The sequence below is a fragment of the Rattus norvegicus genome, chromosome 7, assembly GCF_021556685.1.
Source record: "Rattus norvegicus strain SHRSP/BbbUtx chromosome 7, alternate assembly SHRSP_T2T, whole genome shotgun sequence".
NCBI lineage: Eukaryota > Metazoa > Chordata > Mammalia > Rodentia > Muridae > Rattus > Rattus norvegicus.
In genome coordinates, this window is record NC_141540.1 from 66784144 (window position 1) to 66811944 (window position 27801).

Consider the following 27801-nt stretch of genomic DNA (forward strand, 5'->3'; position numbering starts at 1 on the left):
GCCTTGCGCTTGGTAGGCAAGCGCTCCACCACTGAGCTAAATCCCCAACCCGAGTTTATTTTTTAAATATTTAACATTTATTAGATGTATTTGCCTTATTTTATGTGTGCTCTGCTTAAATGTATGTATGGGCACCGTGTGTGTGCTTGGTGTCTGAGGAGGTCAGATTGCCTGCAACTGGAGTCCTAGATGCTTGTTAACCACCATGCAGGTGCTGGGAGTTGAACCTTAGTCCTTTGCAAGAGCAACAAGTGCTCCTAACTGCTGAGTCATCTCTCTAGCCACCTGAGGATTTTGTTTTGTTTTGTTTTAACTCATAAATGTGAGATTAAAATTTAGGAACTCTGTAATTCAAACAAGCCAGCAGTGAGCCAGATGCTGCCATTTGGGGAAGAGGCCTAAAGCATTTCTTCATCTTGTCCTTTTTCAGAAAGGGACTTGATAAACAGCCTCGCCTGGTTTGAACATGTGTCCTTCAGCCCTTTAAGTGCTAAAATCACAGGCTCAGACTGTGTAACAGGCTCCCAGACCTTAGTGCTCTATCACAATTGAAGCCGTTCAGCCTTGGAAGCCAACCTGGAGGCAGTGCTTGCCAAAAGAGGAGCGAAGGCTTCTAAGTCAGTGGTCCCAGGATGGGGCTGGGAAGTCCTTAAATGTACTAACTAACCTTGCTTCTGTATTTCAGCCTCTTGCTGACTGTCCTTGTTAATTGAAATGTGTCAACCCAGGATCTGTTTTTTGTGCGCCAAGAATGGTACAGCACAAGTTGGGCAAGTTCCCTGCTCAGCTACTAGCTCTATAAAAGATTTCTATTTGACTGTAAGAGTCGGTCTGTGTGTTCTCTGAAGGAGTTACCTTGCAACAATGTTACCTCACTTGTCACAGAGTTTTAGTACAGACTAAGGTGGCTATCCAAACAGTGGTGATGATGCCCTGGAAAACCAGGCAAGAAGGTCTGTGGAAGGAAGAAATACTATGGCTTTTTTCCTGTGTGCATGTTACAGGATCCACATGTCAGTTTCCAACATCATAGCATCGGGTTGGAGTGTCAACGTTAAGCCAGGAGTGGTGGTGAACGTCTTTAATTCCCACACTCTGGAGCAGAGGTAGGTGGATCTCTGTGAGTTCAAGGCCAGCCAGGGAGGGGGAGAGGGAGAGAGGGAGAGACGGAGAGAGGGAGAGAGGGAGGAGAGGGAGAGGAGAGAGGAGAGAGGGAGAGAGGGGTAGGGGGAGAAGGGGAGGGAGAGAGGGGGAGGGGGAGGGAGGAGAGGGAGGAGAGGGAGAGAGGGAGGGGGAGGGAGAAGGAGGAGAGGGAGGAGAGGGAGAGGAGAGAGGGAGGAGAGGGAGAGAGGGAGGAGAGGGAGAGGAGAGGGGGAGAGGGGGAGAGGGATCCTTTCCAGGAAAGTCAGGGCTGCACTGAGAAATCTTGTCTATAAAAGACCACCACTACCACTAAAACAAAAACTGTCATTGAGTTAAGAGGTACTTCCTAACTTGAGGTCTAGCCTAAGAGGATTCGCCCACTTTCAGGGCCTGTGTGACCCTGACGGCAGCCTCCTGGAGTCCTCCTTCTCCTTGTCTTTTTCAATGAGTGAGACAAAATCCCCATCAGAGGTCGTGCCTCAGCTCCTGACTTGCTCGCTTTGGTGTCACACCTGGTACAGGGGCACAACTGCCCATCACTCTGCTCTCCCACTTCGGAAGCAGAGTGACGCTCGACCTGGTTTTAGGTTTGCAGCCACAGATCATACTTGGTTGAGATGCCCCACTCTGCAGTCTCCCACGGATTTCCTGCAGGCCACCTTCAGCAGAGGGCACAGTGCATGGCCTATCATGGCCCTCCTTCTGTTTGCAAACCTCTTTCTTCAGAAGGCTATACCTGGAGCCTTCAGGAACCCTGGTTATCCACATGAAGCCACTTTTCCTTGCTCTGAAGAAGCCCATCTCTGGTTCCTTGGATCCTGTAGACATTTGAACCTATTCTAAGGCTTTACTATAGATTCTCCAGAGTGTCTTAGTTAGGGTTTTTATTGCTGTAAAGAGATACCATGACCATGGTAACTGGGGCTGGCTTATAGTTTAGAGGTTTAGTCCATTATTGTCATCATGGTGGGAAGAGTGGCAGTGCACAGGCTCAACTGGTACTGGAGAAGGGGCTAAGAGTTCTACATCTGCATCAACAGGCAGCAAGAAGAGAGAGCATTTGAAACCCCCAAACCCACCCCCAGTGACACACTTCCTCCAACAATGCCACACGTATTCCAACAAGGCACTCTTAAGACGCCATTCCCTGGTGACTAGCCAAGTAGTCACATTGAGTCTATGGGGACCAGCTCCTATTCAAACCACCACACAGACGGTGTACCTACATCTCTCTTGAGACTTTTCGCCCTTGGTAGGGACGACTATAAAAACATCAACCCCTTCCTCCTAAGGTCTCAATGATAAACAAAAGTTCAGGTTCACTGAAGTTTCCCCTGGGGAACCAATGAGTTTATTAGGATCACTTACAGGGCACGGAGAAAGGTTACAGGCAGGAGCATGGGTGACCTTAAAGCAGCTGCACTGGAAGCCGAGCGCCCAGCACGGACTGTGACTTCCTGCTGCTGAGTGGATAGAGCCCCTTTCTGTCAGTCTTCTCAACTTCATATCCTTTAGCCCCTCCCCAAGACCCCAAGGCTTCAAGCAACTAGGTCAAAATGGCATACACCTGGTTGGGAGAAGTGAGGGTCAGTGGTTCCGTGATGGAGCCGTGCGGCTGGGAGGGAGGAGGATGGCACAGCGACCTGAAACTTCAACCTACCAGCATGTGTTTTTCCTCCTTTTTATTTCCCGTGGCCTCTTTTCAGCTATGGCCTCAGGCCCTTTGATCTAGCAGAAACAGTGACAGGAATCTGGGGACCTAAACACCGAATTCTGTTTAATGTATATCTAGGCTCCCAACCTGGAAGCTTTTTATGAATTTATTTTTGCTTTAAAGGGTTTAGAGTGAGCTACTTTCCTACAAGCACCACTGTAACTAGAAACAGAAGGCGACCGTCTATTGAGTACTGCTATGCTTGAGGCTCTGATATAAAAATGCATTATCCCTTTCGATCTGATCTCCCCAGTCAGTCTACAAGGCAGGCACCGTGAGGGAGGGACAGGAGGTGGTGGGCAGGATTATGGATCAAGGCAGTTTTGGTTCTAGCAGTCAGGTGCTTTTAACCATGGTGCCACCCTGATGACCTGGATTCATGGCCCTTACATATAGTTCAGAAAATGTAAAAGAAGAGTTGCATCCGGAGGTTTTTGACATAGGTACCTGTATATCCAACTACCCCAAGATGTGACAAAATTCTATAATGCTCATGGCCCCTGCAGCTAGTCTCCTCAGAGGCTCTCAGGTAACTCTGAGAGGGTGAATATCTATTACCCTTAGAGCTAATACTGTCAATGCCATTGGAGAGTGGTGTGGGGATGGGATGGGAGGTGTGTCTTCAAATCACAAATCCATGCAGTCAGTATTATGCCTTTGGGTGGCCTGTAGTTACAGACTGAGGTCTGCCAACATGGCCCCAGTTGTGTTCCCTCTGTATTGTATGTGTGGTAACAGCAGCATCCCCATCACACAATGACATCCTGCCATCCTCCCCCTCTGGACCACAGTGCCCTTTGAGTGTCTGGGTGCTGGGGGAGCACTGACCAGGCAAAGAGAGTGAAAGCAGCATACTAATTTGGGCCCAGACTCTGAACTGTCCAGGGATGATGAGTCAACACAGTGGGCAGTTTACAGTAGACCCTTAATGTGCTCCTTGACCTTGGAGACAGTGTTTCACAAACGTCTCAGCATGGAACCCTTCCTGGCAATGATTGGCAGACACTGTTGAATGTGCTGCCAGTCCTGAATGTACTGAGCTAGACCCCATCCTACCAAAGGTTCTGACTTGTATTCACTACTGTGGATGCTCAAATTATTTTTTACATTTTATATTTATAGAGAGATGGCTCAGTAGTTAAGAGTAGGTACTGCTCTTACAAAGGGCGTGGGTTTGATTCCCAGCACCCACTCATGGCCATCTGTGACTCTAATTCCAGAGAATCAGACACTTCTGCTGGCCTCTTTAGGCACAGACATTCATGTCGGCAAAACACCCATATACACAAAGTAAAAATAAAAACAACTACATTGAGAGATGATTAAGTGGATAACTAATCTTTTTCATCTCTTTAAAAAATAATTTTGGGGGTTGGAGAGATGGCTCAGTGGTTAAGAGTGCTATCTGGTCCTCCAAAGGACCCAGGTTCAATTCCTAGCACCCACATGGCAGCTCACAACTGCCTATAACTCCAGTTCTAGGGGATCTGACACCCTCACACCACTGCACGTAAAATTAAATTATTTTAAAAACATCACCCTCAATGCTGGGAGTGGTGGTACATGCCATTAGTCCCAGCACTTGGGAGGCAGAGGCAGGTGGATAGAGTCTAGCCTGGTCTACAAAGTCAGTTCCAGGACAGGCAAAGCTACACAGAAAACCCTGTTTAAAAAAAGCAAAAGCAGGGCTGGGGATTTAGCTCAGTGGTAGAGCGCTTACCTAGGAAGCGCAAGGCCCTGGGTTCGGTCCCCAGCTCCGAAAAAAAGAACCAACAAAAACAAAAACAAAAAACCCAAAAAACTCAAGACTTTGACGTGAAGACATAAAAATAATGACGGAAAAGGGAATTGTCTCTCTTTGCCCCAAACCTTTACTTATTCCCCAGAGTAACAATTCGTAAGTGTGATACATGCTTTATAGCTTTTGTCGCACACGCACAGCACATGAACACGCATGCATGCACACACACAGCACATGCACACACACAGCAATGCACAGCACACACACACATGCACACACACATATGCACATGCACACACACACAGAGCACATGCACAGCACACACACACATGCACACACACATATGCACATGCACACACACACAGAGCACATGCACAGCACACACACACGCACAGCACACGCATGCACACACATGCACATGCACACACACATGTGCACACACACATATGCACACGTGCACACACACACACGCGCGCACACTGGTCTGAGAGAGTTGAACTGTCCTTTACTGCTCAGCACAGTTGGACACTAGAAACAGGCGATGCTGATACTTAAGGACCCACTGCAGCTGTAAAATGTCTCAATGATCCCCAGAGACGTTGCCCCTAGGGCATGCATTATGAGACTTGCTGGTTAAAATCACAGCAGGGGCCTAATTTTTATCCAGAAGGACAGCCTTGATTTCCAGTCCACGGGATAATGAGGTTTTCGCAACATGGCATCCCCACGCTGAGCTGTGCGGTTTCCAAGGAATCGAGCTGGGTCGCCTGCCCAGTGTGGATAGGATGTGGGCTCTCTTCATGGCCTTGCTCTGCTTCACATACTTTTTCTTAAACTTCACTGTCACCAAATCCCACGACAGGTCTCCCATTTCCTCTAGTGAGAGTCTGGATGGTTCCTCAGGTGTGAGAGCCTCTACGCGTTTATCTTCCTGGGGGAGAGGCTGATGTAACAGTGGACGAGTTCCTGAGATTGGCCCAAGCCCTTGCTGCTCTTGGCCGTCAGCAGCACAGGTTTTGTACTGAGCTCTGGCTCCCATCATTGTCTTGTTGGCCCTTCAGTGTGAGGTCACCACTTGCTTCATGAGGTTCTCATCAGACTGGTATCCTTCCTATGTTCTCTTGTGGCTGTGTATACAATGTGCAATATGTGCTTTTGCTTCTGAAAACATTTCCTAGTCTTGTCTATGTGAAGAGTGTCAGTAAGATGTGCAGAGAGATGGACAGAAAAGATGGCTCAGGGGTTAGCACCAGCTGCTCTTCCAGAGGTCTTTTGGATTTGATTCCCAACACTGGAATGACTGCTGACAACCATCGGTAACTGCATGTTCTATGTAGGTCAAGCATTGGCTCTTACTTCCATAAGGGTCTATGTGCCAATGAAAACTCACGATCGCCCGCCAATAACATAAAATGTGAATGCATCTCAGTTTAGGGTAACAGTTGTCTGTTCAGTGCTCCAATGTCTTTTAGGGCTCACAGGTCTTGTCTAACTGTCCTTCAACAATCTGACCAACCAAAACTCAAGCCAATCAAAATCCTAAGGGGCAATTTTACAAAAAGATTTAATTCTTTATTATTTTAGGTATATAAGCACACTGTCGCTGTCTTCTGACACACCAGAAGAGGGCATCGGATCCCGTTACAGATGGTTCTGAGACACCACGTGGTTGCTGGGAATTGAACTCAGGACCTCTGGAAGAGCAGTCAGTGCTCTTGACTGCTGAGCCATCTCTCCAGCCCCAATTTAGTTACAGCAGCATGAAGCGTGTGTTGTTATTTTGTTTACAGGGACAGTACCACCTCCACATCTGATATTCTGAGAACAATTTCCCATCAAAAGACTGGCCCTTTCATGGTAATTTGTGGCCTGAAGACATGGCTGTGGTGGATGTGGCTGTGGTGGGGCAATCATTCCTGATTTAAACACAGTAACAGCAGACCATCTCTAACTAGAGATACAAAAGCACACAGGTTTTTTACATTAAAATTGAGAAATTTATTTTTCATGAAATAGTAGGCAGAATTTTTCATGAAACAGCAGAATTAAAGTACAGAAATATACATCTTAAGACAATTGAAATGATACGAGGATCTGAATGACAATTACACATTGTGACCAAACGAAAAATGAATAGTTTAAACAATGAATTCACTTTAAAGTTTTTGCTCAATAATTCACCTGAAATGAAACATACGAGGAAAACAGATTTGGGCACCTCGTCAAATGAAATAATGCCGCTTCATCCTTGTCAGAGGAACTGACCCTAGTAAAACCGTGGTTCGGTTCCTATCACAAAGCCCTGTGTCTCCTCCATTCACAACTGTGTCAACTATCAGTCCTTTCAAAATTTTAAGGACGCCAATTCAAAAAATACTTTCTTTAGGCACCAAGCATAGATTTCTCCAGCCTCATGTGAAGAATTAGGGAGAGCACCCCAAAGCATTGGCTGGTCATGGCTTTCTTCTACAGCTCACTGAGGTCAATCTGTCTTGTTTACTTACAGCAGCCAAAAATTCATATATATATATGTATATGTATTTACAAACTGTACATATTTACACGACCTCATCAAATACTGAATTGTAGAAATAAGAATGCCATTCATAAAGGCATTCACTTCGTGCCCCAGTGTCATCTTCTTGTGCAAACTAGAACTTCCCAGACTCCCGAAGAAGCTAAAGACAGTCCACATTGCGGAGGCCACCATCCATTGTCAAAGACCCAAACCTAAAACACAAAACGGGAAGAAAGATAATCTTAGCAGCAGATGCACTCACATGCTCTCTAGAATTCCCCTATGTCTTTGCGACTGAATGTAGAACCCTCATTCATGCTGGGATAGAACTCCATCAATGAGCTATACCCCAGTTCTTGACATCCCAACACTCTAGAGAATTACAGAATAGATTTCAGAAGAATGGTTCATCATCATCATCCTCTTCCTCCTCTTCCTCATCATCGTCATCACGCACATAGCTAGAGGTCAGAGGACTACTTTGTGGAATCAGTTCTCTCCTTGTACCTTTAATGTTGGTTTTGGGGACTCAAGTCAGGTCACCAGGCTTGCACAGCAAGAGCCTTTATCTGTTGCACTGCCTTGCTGGCCAAGGAATAGTTATTTTTAAGAATTTAAACACCTGTGATTTGCTCTATTTCCTACTGAGAAGTGGTATCAAATGAAACAACATGTCGCCAAGCTTAAAAATAAAAACAAAAATCCTTCTTGTGGATGGAGAGATAGCTCGTCAGTTAAAAAGCACTGACTGAGCTTGCAGAGGACCAGAGTGGGTCGCCAGCACTGACATGCTGCTCGTAAGCATCTGGATGTAACTCCATTCCAAGGAAACCAATCCCTCTTCTTTTTTTTTTCTTTTTGGGTTCTTTTTTTCGGGGCTGGGGACCGCCAATCCCTCTTCTGATCTTGGCACCATGGTATTGTGCCGAGGCCAGAGGACAATTGTGAGAGTTAGTTAGGCCTCTCTTCCCACCAGGTGGGCTGTCAGGCTTGTGGCAAGCACCATCTCCCTGACCTGGGAAAATTTTTAGGAGAAAACGGGAAGGAATGAAAAAAATATTTAAAGTAATTAAAAAGGTGTTGTAAGAATTGGAGTTTGTTTTGTTTTAGTGAAATAGTGAAAGACCTGTATGACAAGAACTTCAAGTCTTTGAAGAAAGAAATTGAAGAAGATCTTAGCAGATGGAAAGATCTCCCATGCTCTTGGATCAGTAGATTAATATTGTAAAAATGGCCATCTTACCAAAAGCAATCTACAGATTCAACACAATCCCCATCAAAATCCCAACTCAATACTTCACAGACATAGAAAGAACAATTCTCAACTTCATATGGAAAAACAAAAATCCCCGGATAGCCAAAACAACCCAGAACAATAAAGAACTTCTGGAGAAATCACCATCCCTGACCTCAAGCTGTGCCACAGAGCAATAGCAATAAAAACTGCATTGCGTTGCTATAGAAACAGACAGGTTGACCAATGGAATGGAATCGAAGACCTTGAAATAAACCCTCACACGTACAGACACTTGATTTTTGACAAAAAGTCAAAAGCATACAATAGAAAAAAGAAAGCATCTCGGGTGGGAGAGATGGCTCAGTGGTTAAGAGCACTGGCTACTCTTCCAGAGGTTCTGAGTTCAAGTCCCAGCAACCACATGGTGACAACGGTTTCCAGAGGGAGGAAGCGGGGCTCCTGGACTAGCATGCTACTATTGGAGGATGGCCTCAGGCACCAAACCTCTGAGCACTGAGGGCCAGGCCCCTGCGCTCACAGGGTGGAAGGACAATGTTCTCTCACTAGTCCTGGCTTTCACTGTGTCACACAACCTGAATGTTAGGATTTGAAGCCTGAAATAACCTAGAACTTAGCCCTTTATGTACTGACAAGTAGCCACAAGATAAGTCCACACCTGGCTCACTGGACAAGCTGCACTTACAGTGCAGGTGTACTAAGACACTGAATAAAATTATTTCGGCTCATGTGTGTAAGGAATATGTGAAACAGAGGTAAGTGCTGGGCCTGTATTGGGACCCCACCTTTACATTTCGTTATCTGGAAAAATGCTGCCATCTCAAACATTTCTGATTCAGAACATTTTGCTCATGTAACTGTGTATTTGTGCGGAGGGGTGGGGGACGGACCACAAAAACAAAAACTGTGTATTTGTGCAGCAGGAGGCTTCTGAATGCACAGCAACCAAAACTTCAGTCAAAACAAAAGCAGAGGCCCTCTGGCGGCCAGCACTGCATGGCCGACTCTACTGTCTCCCTGCTTCTGCTGAGCACAAGCATCATGCCCCACGCCCACGAGTGCTGCCTATAAGGGGTGGCTCAGGTCTGAGGCGGTCACATCACGAGTTGCCCAGGTTTCCGCTCTTAGTTCAGTCACGGAGGACATTTTCTCCCTGCCATTGCTCAGCATGGTAGTATGAAATCAGTGTCTCCCTGGATTGGGCTGTGCGCACTCCTTAGTACTTAGTGCTTTCCTCTTGTGTGGGTGCGCGGTGTGCAGAGGGCTCTGTAGGCCGCTCAGTACCAGTTGGAGCACTGGTGTATTACAAGCAACTCGGAACCCTGGGACTGGAGAAATCATGTGAAGACAGTCTTCACACGGTCAAACAAGCAAGCTGTCTACTAGAAAGAAATGTCCAGCTATTTGTAGTGAAGCATGCCTTTCATTTCAACACTTAGGAGACAGAGGCAGGCAGGTCTCTGTGAGTTCCAGGAGAGCCAGAGCCACATAGTGAGACCCTGTCAAAAACAAACCAGTAACAACAGAAGCAATGCTAAAGGTTACCCCAAGTTCCCAGGACACCAAGAGGGAGAGGGAAGCGTACGGTGGACAGGGCTTCCCTGGCCCTTCATGACTGCACCTTCTGAAGAGACTAAGGGCTGCAAACAGCCGGGACTGAGCCAGCTGCAGTAACATCCCCAGCCTGCGGCAGCACTCACCTTTCTAAAATATGATTGTTTTCGGCCAGCTCCTTGACCACGCCCTCCATCTCCTCCTTCAGCTTCTTCATACTAGATGTATAAGGCAAAGACAGACACACAACTCTGGTCAACATCTTAGAATTATGTTCACACAACCACACGGTGGCTCACAGCCATCTGTAATGAGATCCGACGCCCTCTTCTGGTGTGTCTGAAGACAGCTACCGTGTACTTATATAGAATAAATAAATAAATCTTAAAAAAAAATTCTGAAAGGTAAGAATAAGATTTCAGACCAAGAGGAGAGTGTGCGGCACTGTTTTAATTTCCCAGGAAGCCTCTTACCCGAGAGTCATCTCCACTAAGGTGTTAGAACTGGGGTAGATCGGGGCCACGGTGTGCTTGATTCCACTGGAGGCTGCAAGCATTTTCTGAGGCAGAGTTTCTTGTAACTACAATGTAAAGCAAATGTGTCACCAGACAAGGCATATACCACCAATCAAGAACCAATTTACTGCTTCTGGAAGGCCACGGATTGCCCAGCACCCACCTCACGGGAAATGTGGGAAACCCTGTGTTCTCTAGGTGGATGCTTAACCACTGACCTACAGCCCCAGACCAGCTTTAAAACCCGTTTCAAACTGTTAATGGAAAACACTGAAATCAACACTCTTTAAAACAACTCTCCTTACAAACAATAAAAAGGTGAATTATCAGGTGTCTTTAATTGTCCAGTGGGTGGTGGGCCAGCGAGACGGCACAGCAGTGTGGACACCTACTGCCAAGCCTGTCGACCTGAGCGTCATCCTGGAGCTCACGTGTGAGAGGAGATAACCAGCTCCCAAAAGCCATCGCCTGGCATGCACGTGAACACACAAGTCCACAGATGCAGTGAGGGTCACTGTAGAGGAGCTGGACACGGGCACGTGCCAGGGCCCGCGTGTCTAGCAGCCTCTTTTGAAGCACACTGCAGCAGCCCCTCCCAGTGCAGTCAGTTCCTGTGCTCTGAGGGCTCTACCTCGTTAGTGTAGTCTTGATACTTGGACACCTCCTCTTCGATGTCAAAACACTGATTAGTCAGTGATAGCAGCTGTTTCCGAAGATGAAGCATCTTTCTGAAAACCAAGGAGAGTGATTAACAAAGAGCCTCCTGGGGACTGTCTGAAACACACAGCACTCCATCGCACCACGCACAGCTACGTACCGCATCCATTCTTCAGACGTGTCTTTAAATGCTTCATACTTCCTGACACATTCATCGGTAAAGTGGGTCATTGCTTTTGTTGCATGGTAATACAATTTTTGTCTGCAAATTAGAAATAACCAGAGGATTAATGTAACCTCACTACTTCTACCTCCAATTAAAAACATTTCAGATATACAAAATTCATGGTTTTTATGATTATTGTGGATTTGGAGTATTCAGAGACCAGAGCTGGAGCTAAGGGCAGTTGTGCACCATGGGACGTGGGTACTGGGCACTGAACTGAGCTCCTGCTCAGAAGAGCAGCGTGCTTCTAACCACTGAGCCATCTCTCCAGCTCCAGATATTCATTGGCTGAGTTAGTTAAGATGGCTGTGCGGGCCTCACAGGACTCCTCTTGCTGCCTGCTGTAAGCACAGCCGAGGTGGCAAGAGCGAGTGAGCAGAACAGGGTCTTCCTCCTGTCTTACTGATCCAAGGGATCAAATGGGCAGACCTGGACAGTGCGCCCAGAGTAAACACCTCCGAGAGGCAGGGCTGCATCGCACTGTTACTGCAATTAATCGCAAGCAGAAGCAAAGAACAAAGCTGAGCAAGGAGAACCTTGACTCAATGTGCACACTTACTTATCAAACTTGTGGATCTGTTCTTCATTATACGCTAGTCCTGAAAGTGGGAAAAGCATACTTTGTTAACGCAGAGCTGAGCACCACGCGTCATATCTCTCCTCTGCCATCCCTGCTTTACGAACCCAAAGAGTCTGAAGTGGCTGTGGCAGGTTAGGGACCCACTAGCCACAGACGGCCTGTTGATGCTTTAATTTGGTCAGTATAAAGTTCTGATTTTAAAATAAAGGCTGCCAACTTTTGTCAGGATATTTGAATAAAGCTTGTAAAGCTTGTATCTCTAGTTTTTGTTTCTAAATTAATCCCAGCACTCAAGAGACAGAGGTTGGTGGATTTCTGTTTAAGATTAGCCTGGTGTACAGAGCAAGTTCCAGGACAACCAGAGCTACACAAAGAAACCCTGTCTCAAAAAACCAAAACCAACCAAGAAACTAAACAAAGCTAGAAAGGCGGCCTGGCGAGGCAGCGGTGACAAGGCTGCTGACTTCAGTGTCCCTGGGCCCACCAGGGAGCAGTTCCCATGTGCTACCTGCCTGGCCGCCAGAAGACCTAGGTTTGTGACCTCACTTTTAGACAGGAAAAGGTTGGTTTGACAATAACTTAGCACATTCAACCAAGTGCGGCCACACATAAAAGCACGGCCATGTCCCTGCTTCCTACTAGCTAGGCCAGGGCAACAGGTGAGCAAATAGCGAGTGTTACTTACTGCGCTCTGCCTTGTCCTTTTTAAACTGATAGTAAATCTCTGTGATGCAATTCAACAAGACTTGTAGCTTTTCTACACTGTTTAAGGAAGAAAAACCCCAGTGAATTACTGGAATCAATGCAACCAAGAACAACAGAGAGGCGCAGATTACCCACGGGTTGAGACCTACTTCCTGTCTCTTGGATGAGTGCCTTCCTGATGTGCCCAGGTGTCAGCCAGCGATCCCCCTGGGGACAGCCTGCTGTTGATGTCCTGAAGACTGCTCTCTATTGTTCCCTGAGAGCTGGAAAGCTAAACACAACAATGATTAGGTCAGAACAATGGATTGGATCCAAATGTCCAATCAGAGACAACTACCCCAGGCTTGGTAAGATGGTCTCTGCTGGGCTCCATCGTGGACCTCTCCATGAGGCCATTCCGGCTGTTCGGGCACCGGGCACCATTCTGTGCTGCTACAGGACTGCATAAAACCTTTATTACCGCTTTCTGTCTGTTTGTTTGTGGTGGGGCTGGTGATGTGCTATTTTAAAATTAGAATTTCTATGCTAGGTATTAACTCAAGCAGATGAGCTCCATCTCCTGACCCTGTTTCTGACATTTAAATCATTAGATCTAAAACTTTTTTCTAATGTTTTAAATATCACTTAAAGTGTATAAAAGTTTCATGGGAAGCAGCTTCTAACTGTGATACATTCTGGCATTTTCTATCCTACTGAGAAATGCTGCCAGCTGCAAGGCACTAAACGCCAAACCTGTTACTCACCCATGACTCAGCCTTTGGAAAAGCACAGTAGCAGATCTAAAGCTACTGAGAGAACAACTAGAGATCAGCCCAACACAGGAGGAGAGGCGCAGGCTGCTGCCATTGAGTTCCCTGTATTTGTGTATTTCCCCGTACAAGCAGGGTAGAGGTCAGCTTGGGGGGGGGTCACTCCTCGGAGGCCTCACCATTTCTGAGAAACAAATGTGGCTGGAATTGCCAAATGAACTAAACACTGGGCAGTCTTGGGGAGCTCCTTCTCCAGCCCTGGGATTACTAATGTGCACCACAGCACACTGGTTCTGGGAGACTGAGCTCAGGTCCTACCAACCAATCTATCCAGCCCCAGAGCGTCACTTCCTTAATTAAAAAGTCTTTTAATTACATTTTCTTTCTTTATGTGGATATGTGTGGGTGCAGACACTTTATGGAGTTGGCATTCTTTTGTCAGGAGGATTCTGGGAATCCTCTCAGGGTATTAAGCAAAAAATGCCTTTCTTTATCAAGCTGTCTTATGGGCGCTTTACATTTCAATTTAACGTCCATTTTATGGATTCCTTAAATGCTACAAAGAGCTAATAAAGGCCTCATGGTGACTGGAGAGATGGCTCAGTGGTTAAAGAGCATATACTGCTCTTCCAGAGGACCAGAGTTCAATTCCCACATCAGGTGCTCACAGCTGCCTGTAACTCCAGCTCCAGAGGGATTCAAGGCATGCACACCTGTGCACACAAATGCATAGCAACACACATATACACATAATTTAAAAATAATGTAAATCTTTTAAAAGGCCCTTATGTAGCCCATTTGGAGTCTTTGGGTAAACAGAGGCAACCCAGGAATAAAAATCAGGTTTCAGGGTACAAAACTGTGGGCGCTTCTGCTCTAACGAGTAAATCCATTCAGACACCTCCTATTTTATGCTCAGCAAACTCTGTTCTTACTGCCTTTTTTAGTTATAGAAACAATTCACTGCTGAGAATCCCAAGTCCTTTTTTTATTACGACAGCTCGTACTTGAGGATTTGCAGTTATTTCTAAGCAAGTGTAAGCACCTACCCTTGCCTGATGCTAAGGACCCACGCTCTGAACATCCACACCAGCACTAAGGTGAAAGACGAAGCCATAAAAAAATGCCGAAAATGTGGGTGGGAGGTAGGAGCAAAAAGATGCACAGTGTGTTGAAAATACAGAATGTATCTGGAAATAGTACAAAACTGTATGCCGAAATGGGGTGTGTGTGTGTAACTAAGAATATGTAGTAAGATATAATTATGTACGTTATAGATAGCTAAATATATGCATATATACATATATAATAGGGTAGGCTATAATCATAGAATCACATATATAGTCTCTTAGAAAGGGAGCAGGCGACTCTTCTCCAGGGAGCTCTAGAGACACCACTCAGGTTCTCACTGGCTCTCAGCAGCGGAGGAGCAGATCACGGCCTGTAGCGGCCACGGCCCCAGTACTCACTCTCAGCAGCTTGGTGTGTATGTCTGAAATCTCACCCAGCTCTGCGGCGTCCAGGCTGACCTTCATCAACTTCTCATATCTGCCAGGAAACACAGCACCAGGAGACGGATGAGTGCGGTAAATGAGGCTCTTACCTGCCTTTATGAAGGGAATATTATTATCATGATCTTTTAATAAGAATGTACTCAAGGTCTATATGCTAAGAGACTCTAAGAGGTCTTTGCTGCCTTCCTGAAGAAGGAATTTCCTACACTGCCCCCTCCACCTGTGGGCTGTTGTAGGTGGCTGCAGGTGTGGTCTGATGAAGTCACACGTGTGTTACTCCTCACAGCCTAGGCCAGGCTGCCCCTGTCCTACGCTCCACTCTGCATATTGCACCCACAGCACGGTCATTAGTAGTAGTGACCTTAGTCATGGGATGGAGGGCCACAGAGCAGGAGGGTGTGGACAGCACACTGCGGCACTGTCTCAACTCCTACCAGGAGGCTGGGGATGTGTGCGCTGAGATCAGCACAGCCTGACGTCCATTATACATGGGTGGATTAGGATAAAATACAGAGGGCAAGGTCATTTCAAATCACCCCACTGCCAGGAGGATGGTGAAATACAGACTTCAGAATGCATGTACATCATTATAAATGTAAACGTCAGTTAGACATATTGACTACATTTACTATGTTTCCCTGCAGAATAAACAGTGTATTCTGAAAGGCTATTTAAATTATCATTGTTACAAAATACATTCTTAGAGACAAGAAAATGGGAATAAACTAAAAGTCATTGTTAAAATTCTGTGACTTTTTAAACTTACTAACGTTGTATGAGCATGCATGGGCTGGACTGTGTATGCCACAGCGCACATGGGAAGGTCAGAGTTAACTGGCAATGCTACCCTCCTTCTGACCTATGTGGGCTCTGGAGCCAGCACTAGGGTCACCACACTTGTGCAGTAAGCACCCTTACCCACTCACACATCCTACTGACCCCAAAAGACATTGTTCCTAAAATTCCAAAGACTACCAGAACACTGTTCCAGAAGCTACTTATGGTCTGTCCTGTTCAGCTCTGTCTCCGAGATGGATGAGGCGATCCCACCTCCACTGCCTCGTCATTTGGGAAAGGTGGGAGATGCCAATTGGATGACAGACTAAGTCCTTATGAGAAACCTCTTGCTCTCTTGGGAGACGAAGCAGCCACTAAGCCAGGGCTGCTCCATGAGTGCGCTCTCAACACTGTGCTCGATGTGTTGAAGGTGATTAGGACAGGACAGGAACTCGGCTGAGCATTCAGAGCCCCGGCAGGGCGCTGGCACTCACACTTTCACAGTCTTCTCAATGTTTCTGATGCAGAAATCCAGTGTGATCACAACTTCTGTCTTCTTGTGGACAGTCTCATTGTAGTCGTCTTTAACTAGTTCACTGGAAAACAACGAAGGCCCTTAGTCCAAGTGCTGCCTAAGGGCTGCCACCAATTATAATGAAACTCTATTTTTTTTTTTCCTTTTTCTTTTTTTTGGAGCTGGGGACCGAACCCAGGGCCTTGCGCTCGCTAGGCAAGTGCTCTACCGCTGAGCCAAATCCCCAACCCCAATGAAACTCTATTTTAAACACACTTCATAAATTTTAAATGGCAAACGAAATTTTTTAAGGTATCATTCAAAGCATTATCTGCGCAGTCTCTACCCAGCGTGTTACCCTCTGCAGTGGGTAAGTCTTAAGAAAAGAAAAGAAGTAGGACTCTTCCATATCTGGGGCATTTATACTTCACAGACCATCACTAGTAATTAGGTTACAGTTCAGAAACCCAAGGCATTAAAATTACAGTAAGGATCAAACTCTGACAATGGTCATGTGACATTTATGTCATTAGGCAATTTTGCCACTTCTGTCAAATGGGATCTCTGAGAGAACGACACAGACACAGTGAACTCATAATGAAAAGGCTTCAACTACAATAGCAATCAGCAAACACGGCCCAAAGTCTGTGTTTTTTTATGGTCATGGATTACTTTTAGAGAGAGTAAAAATAAAAGACAAAGAAGACATTACATGTGAGTAATGAATCCTAACACACCCAGGGATCCTTTAAAAGAAAACCTAATACAGTGGACTACATGAAAAGCTTTTTAAAACTTAAACTATAGGGTTGGGGATTTAGCTCAGTGGTAGAGCGCTTGCCTAGCAAGCGGAAGGCCCTGGGTTCGGTCCCCAGCTCCAAAAAAAGGAAAACAAACAAACAAACAAAAAAACCCTTAAACTATAATAAATAAATAAATAAATAAATAAATAAATAAATAAATAAAAACCCATTGAACCACTGAACAGTGACAGAAAAAGAGGAAAAGCAAATGCCATCTGTACTGGCATATTTAATTCGTCTAGCTGCACACCAAGCCTCAGTATTAAGCTACCCACGAGCACAGAGTTTTCTACAACAGCCTGTGACCACATGGAAGCTGTTATAAGCACAGGGCTGTGTGCTTAGTTTGACACAAGGCTAGACACAGGAAAGAAACCTAAGTTATTAGGAGCCAGCTGTAGTCCTAGCACCTGGGAGGTAGAGGCAAGAAGATCAAGAACTAGAGAGCAGTCTGGGCTACAGGGTAAGCCAGCAGCTCAAAACTAGAGGCAGGGATAGGAACAATGCAAGGGTATGGACACATCTGTGTAAGAACGAATGGGTGAAAGCATATGGAGGCTGTCCCAAGCAACAGCAGTGAGCTGAGCCCAGGAGAGCATGCCCTGGGGCCTTTGGCATCAAGGTCACACTGTATGTGTGCAGGACGCACAATCGATAAATGATGCGCTTAGCCACGGCACAATGTGGGGGGTGGGGTGAGGGAGAGGGAGGTGCAAGAGAGGAGGGGAGAAAGGGGAAGGGGAGGGGAAGGAGAGAAGGGAGGATAGAGGTCAGGAGTCAACCACCAGCGTCTTTCCTCCAGTACCACCTTTCTTCAGAAGGGTCTTTCTCTGAGACCTGGGTCTTGCAAATTAGGCTGGCCAGCGGGCCAGAAAGGCTGACTAGCTGGCCTGTCTCTGCCTTCTCAGGGTGGGGTTGTAAGTCTATGCCATTATGCCCCCACTTCCTTTGTTAAAAACAAATGTATGGGTTCTGAGCATGGAACTCAAATCTTCATCCTTGCGAGCACTTTACCATCTAAGCTGTATCCCCAACTTAATTCTTGTATTCCTAAGGTAATTTTCAGGAGAATATTTCATTAGGTCAATCCTCTGTTTTCAAATAACTATATTAAATGATTAGCAATGAGTTTTAGGCTGCTGGTCTGGGTGAGTATATACGTGTGGGTGTGCTTCCAGGTACGTGAAATGTCTCAACAGGCAAATCTATGCAGGGAGGGTATTAGTGCTGTGTCAGGGCTCGGGAGTGGGAGAGAAGCCACTGGGCACAGGACTTCTGAAGTGCCGGAATGGCCTGACCTCAGTAGGGGTTGCCATCCCACGCTGTACATTTAAATGAGTGAATTACATAGTTATGAGCAGTAGCTCAGCAGTTCTGCTAAAAAGGGGTGTGTGCCAGGGTAGATGTGGAGGAAGACTGAGGGACGGATCCCTAGAAAACTGACCAGCTTAGATATGTCATGAAAAAGTCTTCCAGGACTGCGTGCTCCACAGAGCTGTGCGGGTCTACAGTCCAGACAGCCTGTCCTGTATGTCTCTAGGTAACGGTAGGGAGTCAACAAAACATCGCTGTCTGTGGAAAAGTGAGAGGCAGGTTGAGCCAGTACTCGGCTGCCTGCAGCAGCAGAGGGATGTGGTGCCCGAGGCCCCTGGTTTAGGGAGTCAGGGGGAAGAGCGCTTACCGGACTAGGGTTGGTTACTTACATCAGCCACCGCACCCCCTTCCGCATTAGTTCTTGATAGAGCAGCAGGGTGCCAGCAGTTCTGCAGGCGTAGCACACAACCCCGGTCACTGCCTAGTGAGAGACAACGTTAGGACTTGCTGCCAACAGTGAACAAGGCGAGAGAAACTTAAACATCAGGAAAATAAACTACCAACGTCTGACAGCCAGACAGATGTAGCTGTAATAAACATTTCATTTATTAACATTATATAAACATGTTTCATTAGAGAGCATTTCCTCTTATCACGTTCAACAAAGGAAACTAGAATGTGAAACAGCTTGGAATGGGTAATACTTTAGGACACTGTTTCCTAAGTCACATACAGAGATGGAGCACATTGATTCATGTGCCTACTGATAACTCATGAAACACTAACCTTGGCCATGCTGGCGTCCCCGTCCAGGTCATAGCGTGGATGTATTTTAGGTAGGGAAACTGAAATATGAAGCAGAGGACTTAGAATTAGAAATAAGAATGCTTGGATAAATGATCATTCTTTATATGACAGGAGATTGTCTAAATAACACAAGGAAGTGTGAGGCAATTCTCCCGGTTCTCTCCTTAGCTTCAGAGAAGAGAAGAGAAGACTAGGGAGATGCTGGGTGGCAGGGCAGAACACTTGACATGCAGTTGTGAGGCCTGAACTCAGCACCCGTGTGAAAAGCTGCAGGTGCAGCGGCTGTGTGTGTGTGTGTGTGTGTGTGTGTGAGTTATCCTCACACAGATGGGAGGAGACTCCTCTGGCCTTCTGCCATTCAGTATGCACCTACACACACACCACCCCATTTCCGCTTGAGACAATAATGCTCCTTCCCTAGCCAGTCATAAGTGTGTGTGCGCACACATGCCATAGCAGTGTAGAAGCCAGAGACAACTTTGTGCAGCTGGCTGTCTCCTTCCACCTTCACAGGGTTCTGGGATTGAACTCAGGCACCAGGCTTCCATGACAAGTGCCAGCCTCATTTTCTTATTAAATACATTTAGCACAATGAAACCCATACTGCCTTTCAGTCTAATACTGAAGTCTCAAATGATTGCAAAACTCTGACTAAATGAATTTTAAATAAATTCAAAGATGTAGATCTACTTTTCTCTTAACTCTGAAGAATGGCAGAATGTCCTATACATGTGGTTAGAACAAATATTGGCTGAAAGTTATATGATTTTGGGAGTTAGCAAAACACTGAAAAAAGTTACAGTAAAACACAACAAACCATCACTTCACAAAACAAAATGTTGAACTGAAATAGAAGATTATGAGGCTTTTCAATTTTGTAATCTTTATAAACTAAACTTAGGAAATTTCAACATTTATAGAAAGCTTTACATTAAAATCAATGTCAGCTTTATAGAAAGCATCAGTTTTACAATGACAGATGTTTGCTTTTAATGACCATTTACAATGTGACAAAAAGATGGCTTACTTTTTTCATATCTCAGACCTATGGAATTGAGTTGTTCCCGGCTTGTGACAAAGATAGGATTTTCTTCTGTGGTTTTAGGGAAATGCTGGGCTAGTCTTCCAAGTTCTAGGACCAAGCGTCGTCCTTCGTAGATAAGTTCTTGATTTGAAGAAATAATCTTGGTTTGTTTATAGACCAGTTCATGGAACACAGCAGCTCTGTGAGGGAGGTTTAAGGGAGAATGATGGAATGCTGGGTAGAGTTAGACGTACGTAGTAAACTGAATGGGCACAGCGACCGCCCGCTCACCTGGGAGTGACTCTGAGGACAGCGCTGACAAACTGCCTTGTTTTTTTTTGTTTTTTTTTTTTATTAACTTGAGTATTTCTTATATACATTTCGAGTGTTATTCCCTTTCCCGGTATCCAGGCAAACATCCCCCTCCCCCCTCCCCTTCCTTATGGGTGTTCCCCTCCCAACCCTCCCCCCATTGCCGCCCTCCCCCCACCAGTCTAGTTCACTGGGGGTTCAGTCTTAGCAGGACCCAGGGCTTCCCCTTCCACTGGTGCTCTTACTAGGATATTCATTGCTACCTATGAGGTCAGAGTCCAGGGTCAGTCCATGTATAGTCTTTAGGCAGTGGCTTAGTCCCTGGAAGCTCTGGTTGCTTGGCATTGTTGTACATATGGGGTCTCGAGCCCCTTCAAGCTCTTCCAGTTCTTTCTCTGATTCCTTCAAACTGCCTTGTTAATAAGGACACCAAAATATGCTAGCCGGGTCCCATGTGACCCGGGCCCATCTTATGCTGAGGACCAAATGGCTTACATATACCAGAGTCAAGAGCAGGGCTCAGAACACAACTCCTAGACTGTTGTTAAACACACCATGAAATCAGAGTATTCTCACAATGAAGTGTTAGGAGAAAAGGTAATTCCCCTGGAAGAGATGCATAGAAGCAAAGAAAAGCAGCGATGAGATGTGGCTCTACCTCAAGCTGCTTTCTCATTGGCTCAGGCTTGGATGGCTAGTTTAAGCCCAGTGGAAATGCAGCATGTAGCAATGGCATCAGCTGATTCTTCGATAAAGACCCACAACGTGACAAAAATAATCTAGTGTTATGTTAGTATTGCTGGGCTTACATTTTGTTTATCTCGTATCAAATCTAATTATCAGACTACTACTATCTAATTATCAGACTACTATCTACATATTCTATGTAAACTCTGCTCGTTCTCTTTTCTGTCGAGGTTTTGGTGCTCATGGTTGAAGTTGGGGGTCCTGAATGCTAAGAAGACACTCTCCACAGAGCTGGCTACACCTCAAACCCCTTTATGAATTTCAAAACAAAACAACACTTTTAAAAATTTATTTTTCTTGAACATGTATGGGTGTTTTGCCTACATGTATGTCTGATACACCGCAGAGGCCAGATGCCATCAAATGCCCTAGATTAAGAGTTACAGACAACGGTGAGCCTCCATGAGAGAATCACACCTGGGGCCTCCTTAGTGCTCTGGCTGCCTGTCCATGAATTTATGACATGTAAACTGTTATTTAAATTCTGTCAGACTAAGGCGCAAAGAATGAATCTGATGATTCCTTCCTTCCTTCCTTCCTTCCTTCCTTCCTTCCTTCCTTCCTTCCTCCCTTTCTTGTTTGGGGGTTCTGCTTTCTGAACCAATATAATGCCCTGGCCAGCCTGGAACTCTCTGCAGACCCGGCTGGCTGTGAGCTTATGACGACCCTCCTGCCCCTATCTTCCAAGTACTAGGATTACCAACTGCATCATGCAGTTGTAAGAAATAATGCATGCAGATGCCTCTCCTCTCCTCCAGTTTCCCTCAGTGATAGCACCTTGCCACATAGTAAACTGTCACTGCAAATACATTTACTTTGATACAATCCTCTAACTCTTTCCCTAGTTTTACATGCAGGTGTACCTTTAGTCATATGCAGTTTTCTTCAAAGTTTTTTTTTTTTTTTTTACTTATTATATATAAGCACACTGTAGCTGTCTTCAGACACACCAGAAGAGAACATCAGATCTCATTACAGATGGTTGTGAACCATCAGGTGGTTGCTGGGAATTGAACTCAGGACCTCTGGAAGAGCAGTCAGTGCTCTTTTTTTTTTTTTTTTTCTTTTTTTCGGAGCTGGGGACCGAACCCAGGGCCTTGCACTAGCTAGGCAAGCGCTCTACCGCTGAGCTAAATCCCCAACCCCGCAGTCAGTGCTCTTAACCACTGAGCCAACTCTCCAGTCCAGTCATATGCAGTCTTATTACATGAGAGCTAAGAAAATTCCATGGTATGTTTTCATTTATGCAAAACCAATTTTGAATATTTCTTTAATACCCATAAAGTGTTATACTAACTATACAAATAAGGCTAAACTAGATTTAGAATTCCACTATAAACCTTAGGCCATACCTTCAATTAAATGGATCATTTTTTTTTTCCGGAGCTGGGGACCGAACCCAGGGCCTTGTGCTTGCTAGACAAGCACTCTACCACTGAGCTAAATCCCCAACCCCAATGGCTCATTTTTATCAATACATGCATGGCACTTGAAAGAAGTCATAGAATCAGCTCTGTCAGACCTGCAGTTTCAGTACAAAGTAACTACCTATGCACTTAAGAAAATCAATCCTTTTTATTTCCAGTAAGGATCAGAACTTTATAAGTACTTAAACTTAGTTTTACTAATGAGACATGTGTGCTATTTGTGAAGGTAAGGCATTTTTTCTATTTGTTTTCCCGGTTCAGATGTTTATTACATTATGCAAGCATAGATTATTACATTACACAATCATGGACAGGACAAGAACGCAGAGCCACTTACGTGTTATAGCTATGAATATAGATCTTAAGCGCTGTCATGTGCTGTAGCGAGAAAACATGGATTACCATTCGGTGCAGCACATCACTAGTCTCTGCAAAGAACTGGTCAAAGCCCCAGCACTTCTCCTGATCAGCTTCAAGTATGTTTGCAAGAACTGGGGTAAGCAGTGCCTGAAGACCCCTAAAACAGTATTTCAAAACATTATTTGAAGAGAGAACGTCAAAGTTACATCTACAAAGAAAACACAATCAGAGGACTTGTGGGATGGTGTGAGTTGGCTGCTTGGAGTCATGGAGTGGCGTTATCTGAGAGGATTAGAGAGCGCTGCTTTGTGTCTTCCTCTCCCTGTCACACTTCTGGAGCTGTTGGTAAGCCCCCAACACTAAATGCATTCCTTACAAGTGTTGCCTTGGTCACGGTGTCTCTTTACAGCAATAAAACACTGACTAACACAAATTGTTATTATTTTTATAGGCTGCATCCTTTATCTAAAAGGTTTGGAACCAGAAATGTTTGAACTTTAGATTTTTTCAAAGATTTTGGGGTATTTGTACATATGAGATTGTCAGGGGATTGATTGGATCCAGGTCCAAATCCATCATTTGTTTCACATACTCATAATTTACATGGCTTGGCGGATTCCCAGTCCTCTCAGTGAGTCCACACTCTGGCTGCACATGTGGAGATGTGTGGGATTTCCCTTTCTGATGCCAACTTCCAGAAGGCTGGCTGGCACACAGGACGCAGGATGGCTAACTTGGTCTTTTCTTTCTCACGTCACTACAATCTGACTAGCAGTTTTCACTGCTCACGTGACTTAAAGGTCTGCTCTCTAACATAACACACTTCTTTTGGCAAATCTAGTTACAAGAGTTTACTTCAGAAACATTTTCCAAAAAAGTAAAAAAACAAAAACAAAAACAAGACCTTAGGGTAGTATTACCATTACTTTTTTTTCCTTGGGGAAGGGAAGGAGGGGATTGAGAGAGGGTCTCATTCTGTACTTTAAGCTATCCTGAAACCCATTAGGTAGCCCAGGCTGGCCTTAAACCCATGGTGATCTTCCTGCCTCTGCCTCCCAAATGCTGGGGTTATAGGCATGAACTACCCTTGGCTTTTTAGTTTGTTTTTTGAGTCAGGGTCTCTATGTAGCCCTGCCTATCCTAGAACTGTATAACCCAGGCTAGCCTTGAACTAGTGGTGCTCCTGCTTCTGCTTCCTGAGTGCTGAGATCATAGGTATGTTACCGCCATGCCCAGCTACTTTTAATTTCATATTAATTAATCCTTTCTTTGTGATAACTTGATAATGTAATTCCTAAGAGTTCTGGTTTCGAGCTCAGAGATCCTCCTGCTTCTGCCTCCCATGGGATTAAAAGTCTGAGCCACTGGGAGGGGCCTAGAAATGCTTATTTTGTATTCTTTGAATAAAACTTTTTCTTTAAGTAAGGAGAATATTAAACTTGGTAATGCTTATTTTTTTATAAGTCCAATTTTTAAAAGCTTACTCCTAGTTATACCTCTATTTGTGGTCCCTCAGTACACTGGAAAGAATTTGAAAACACTGAGAAGGATCTGAAGAATGCGTACCCCATGTCCTCAGGATATTATGCCTACAGCTCAGAATGCTTACATCACACCAAACGCAAATTACCACACGGTTTGACTTAGTCAAGAGAACTAAACTAGAAAGCCAGCAGTGGTGGCCAATGCCTGTCACCCCAGCATGTGGGGGGCAGAGGAAGGAGAATTATCAGTCTGGGTTACATACTGAGTTCAAGGTTAGCCTGGGCTACATAGCAAGACTATGGCTCAAAAAACAAAACTGACAGAAATAACTAACGAAGCCAGCCCTGGAAATATACTTAAATATTTGCACGTTTATGATTTTTAAGATACAAAAAGTTTTAAGTACAAGGTGCCAAAGGTCACGAGTTAGGTATACTTACTGAGAAAGACTACAAGAAAGAGGCATGTCTCCACTCCAGTCAATTGGTCCGTTTTCTGCTTTCTGTACTCCAGATATTGCACCAGAAGGCTTCCCAGTGATTATTTTATACCTTAGGAGGAACAACAGCAGAATAAGGTAAGGCAGGGCTTTACTAACAGACTGCAAGCTTCCCTCACTTGCACCTGCAACCTACCAGAGCCCTTTGTGACCAATGGCCAGCATCCATGAGACAATCAGCACTCTGACGGACTGAGGTAGGACAGTAGTGTGCGAATACTATCTATGTGCCAGTTAGTTTTCATTTGGGAGCACACTGTGCCTGATGTTCACAACAAAATTATTTTCCCATCGGAAAAAATGGGGCAAACATTAAAAAAGTTATGTCACTGAGCCTGTGCAGACTATAAAAAGCACTTGTAAGGTTCCTGCAAAATGAACCATCAAATCAACTTTCTTTCTTTCTTTTTTTTTTTTTTTTTGGTTCTTTTTTTCGGAGCTGGGGACCGAACCCAGGGCCTTGCGCTTCCTAGGTAAGCGCTCTACCACTGAGCTAAATCCCCAGCCCCTCAAATCAACTTTCTTAAAGAAATGGGAGACACAGCTATACACAGCACAGTATCAGAAAAATCCTGCACACGGCCAGAAGTACACACGCATGTAGGAAATATGCTCTACATGACTGTCCAACCTAGTGAGTGTGATATACAACAGGTCAGCAGAAGCCAGGCTGGCCCGGATCAGGCAGGTCTCAGACGTGTCCTGCTATGAGGTACCTGTACCTGCAGGAACGCATGTGGCGCCAGTAGACGTACCTGACGCCATCCAAGGCCACTGCTGGTATCCAATCATTTTTAGTTTACCAGCTAAACAAATGTGCTCTGAGCAAATCAGTGTGCTGTTTAAACCAGAGCCAACCAGTAACCCAACTGATGCAGACTGCTGCTTCCTACATGGAGGAAGCTGTCGTTTCTGCCTCAAGAAATTTTTTTTTTTTTTTTTTTTTGGTTCTTTTTTTTCGGAGCTGGGGACCGAACCCAGGGCCTTGTGCTTCCTAGGCAAGCGCTCTACCACTGAGCTAAATCCCCAACCCCAAGAAATGTTTTAAAATAAAGAAATTATTGTGCTTGTCCTTGCTGGATCAAGTTACAGAGGGAAAAAAGGAGATGTGGGGTTAACGCACAGACAGAAGTGAGGAGAATTAATGACAGCATTGCTGTGCTGGGTGAACTCTCTCTAGGCTTTTCATGTAAGCCTTAATCGTGTGCTAATGTGATGGTCACTGTGAGCTCACCTGCTGACAACACAGTTGTGATGGAGGGGGTGCACCACTCTCCAGGACGGTCAAACAGGTGTGTTGAGAACGACACCACGCCACGCACACCTACTATCAATCCTCGCACAGAGGTGAGCGTCTGTGCAAATAAAGATACCCAGTAACGTATGCACAGAGCGATCAGAGTCATCAGGTGGCTTGTGAGTCATGTTTCCTTTCCAAGCAACACACGCTCTCATCTATTTTTAGAGCAGTGTAAGTTGTCATTGCTTTAATGAGGAAACAAAGGGGGGCTTGGCCTTTGCTAAGGAGGAGACCTAATAAAAAGGGCACGGTTTTCAAGCAGGCTCAGGCTGGCACTGCACTATCTTAGTGCAACTAGAGCTGTCCTCTCTTCTCCACAAGACACAGTGCGTCTCACTAGCATGCATATAAATGCTCAAGCTTGAGGAAAAGCCAATGCACCATCTCAACTTGTTTTATCTGCTTCCTGGAATAATAAATATTAAAGGAAAAATACGTTTCTTCATCAGTTTTCTGAGGTGAGAAAAGGCTCAGTGCTATAGTTGTGATTACTTTAAATCACATGCACCGGGGAAGCTGGGTATGGTGGGTATGCGTCAGTTTCTTTTAAAATAAAATGAAGCACAGTGTGTTGGCTGGTTTTGGTCACCTTGACACAAACCAAGACATATCTGGGAGGAGGAAATCTTAGTAGAGAAAATGCCTCCCCAAAAGATGAGTACAGGAAAATCTGTAAGGCATTTTCTTAATTAACAGTTAATAAGAAGGGGCCTAGCCCATGGGGTGGTCCTGAATGGATAAGAAAGCAGGCCAAGTAAGCCAGGGAAGCAGCACCTTCCATGGCCTCTAAATCGGCTCCTGCCTCCGGGTTCCTGCCCTGCCTTCCCTGGATGGTGGACAAGCTGGAAGGTGAAATTAACCCTTTCTTCCCCAAGCTGCCCCCTAAGACACACAGTATTCAGATGAATCACACAATAAACTTCACTCCACATGCCTATCTTTTCCTTGATTTTTTTTTTTTTGTTTTTTTGTTTGTTTACTATGAATGCTATGGGGCTGGAGAGATGGCTCAGCGGTTAAGAACACTGCCTCATCTCGCACAAGACTTGGATTCTGCTCCCATCACCAACACAACAGTTCACAAGCATCTGTAACTTCAGTTTCAGGCAATCTTTTGGCTTCTTCAGACACCAGGTACACAGACATACATGCAGGAAAACACCTACACACATAAATTATACACACAAAATAAAATTTTAAAATGCATACTATATTACACTACTGAAATGCTTCATCTCTGGATGGAACCTGCAATAGGGGGGAAAAATCACATCCAAAATGCCATTTTTAAAATGGTCAGTCCCATTCAGTGGAAGGGAAGAACTGAGTGTCTTTGGTCCTATTCTCTACAGAGCTATATTGTTATTTTTTTGTGTGTTTCAGGTGCCTGGGGAAACCATGGCAAGCACAACAAGTGGAATGAGGAGGTGAGCTGTGCTGAAATAGAACTAGAAGACAGGGTGCGTGTAATGAAGAACCCATGACTGGATACATTGTAGTCATTCATGTAGACATTGAAACATGACTTAGAAATCTGTGCCAACATTCTTAGAAGACTGCC

General features: G+C 45.1%; 1 protein-coding gene across 1 annotated transcript in view; it reads right to left on the minus strand.

Moving 5' to 3' along the window:
• Positions 1-6578: 6578 nt before the first annotated feature.
• Tbk1 (TANK-binding kinase 1) overlaps positions 6579-27801 on the minus strand; it is a 33542-nt gene continuing 12319 nt past the window's right edge. Inside the window, 15 exon segments of the mRNA NM_001106786.1 lie at positions 6579-7328; positions 10072-10143; positions 10399-10505; positions 11072-11168; positions 11258-11359; positions 11883-11922; positions 12589-12665; positions 12758-12879; positions 14827-14905; positions 16143-16244; positions 18669-18760; positions 19066-19124; positions 20114-20310; positions 22934-23113; positions 24882-24992. Coding sequence (NP_001100256.1) covers positions 7277-7328; positions 10072-10143; positions 10399-10505; positions 11072-11168; positions 11258-11359; positions 11883-11922; positions 12589-12665; positions 12758-12879; positions 14827-14905; positions 16143-16244; positions 18669-18760; positions 19066-19124; positions 20114-20310; positions 22934-23113; positions 24882-24992 — 1489 coding nt within the window. The 3' untranslated portion in view covers positions 6579-7276.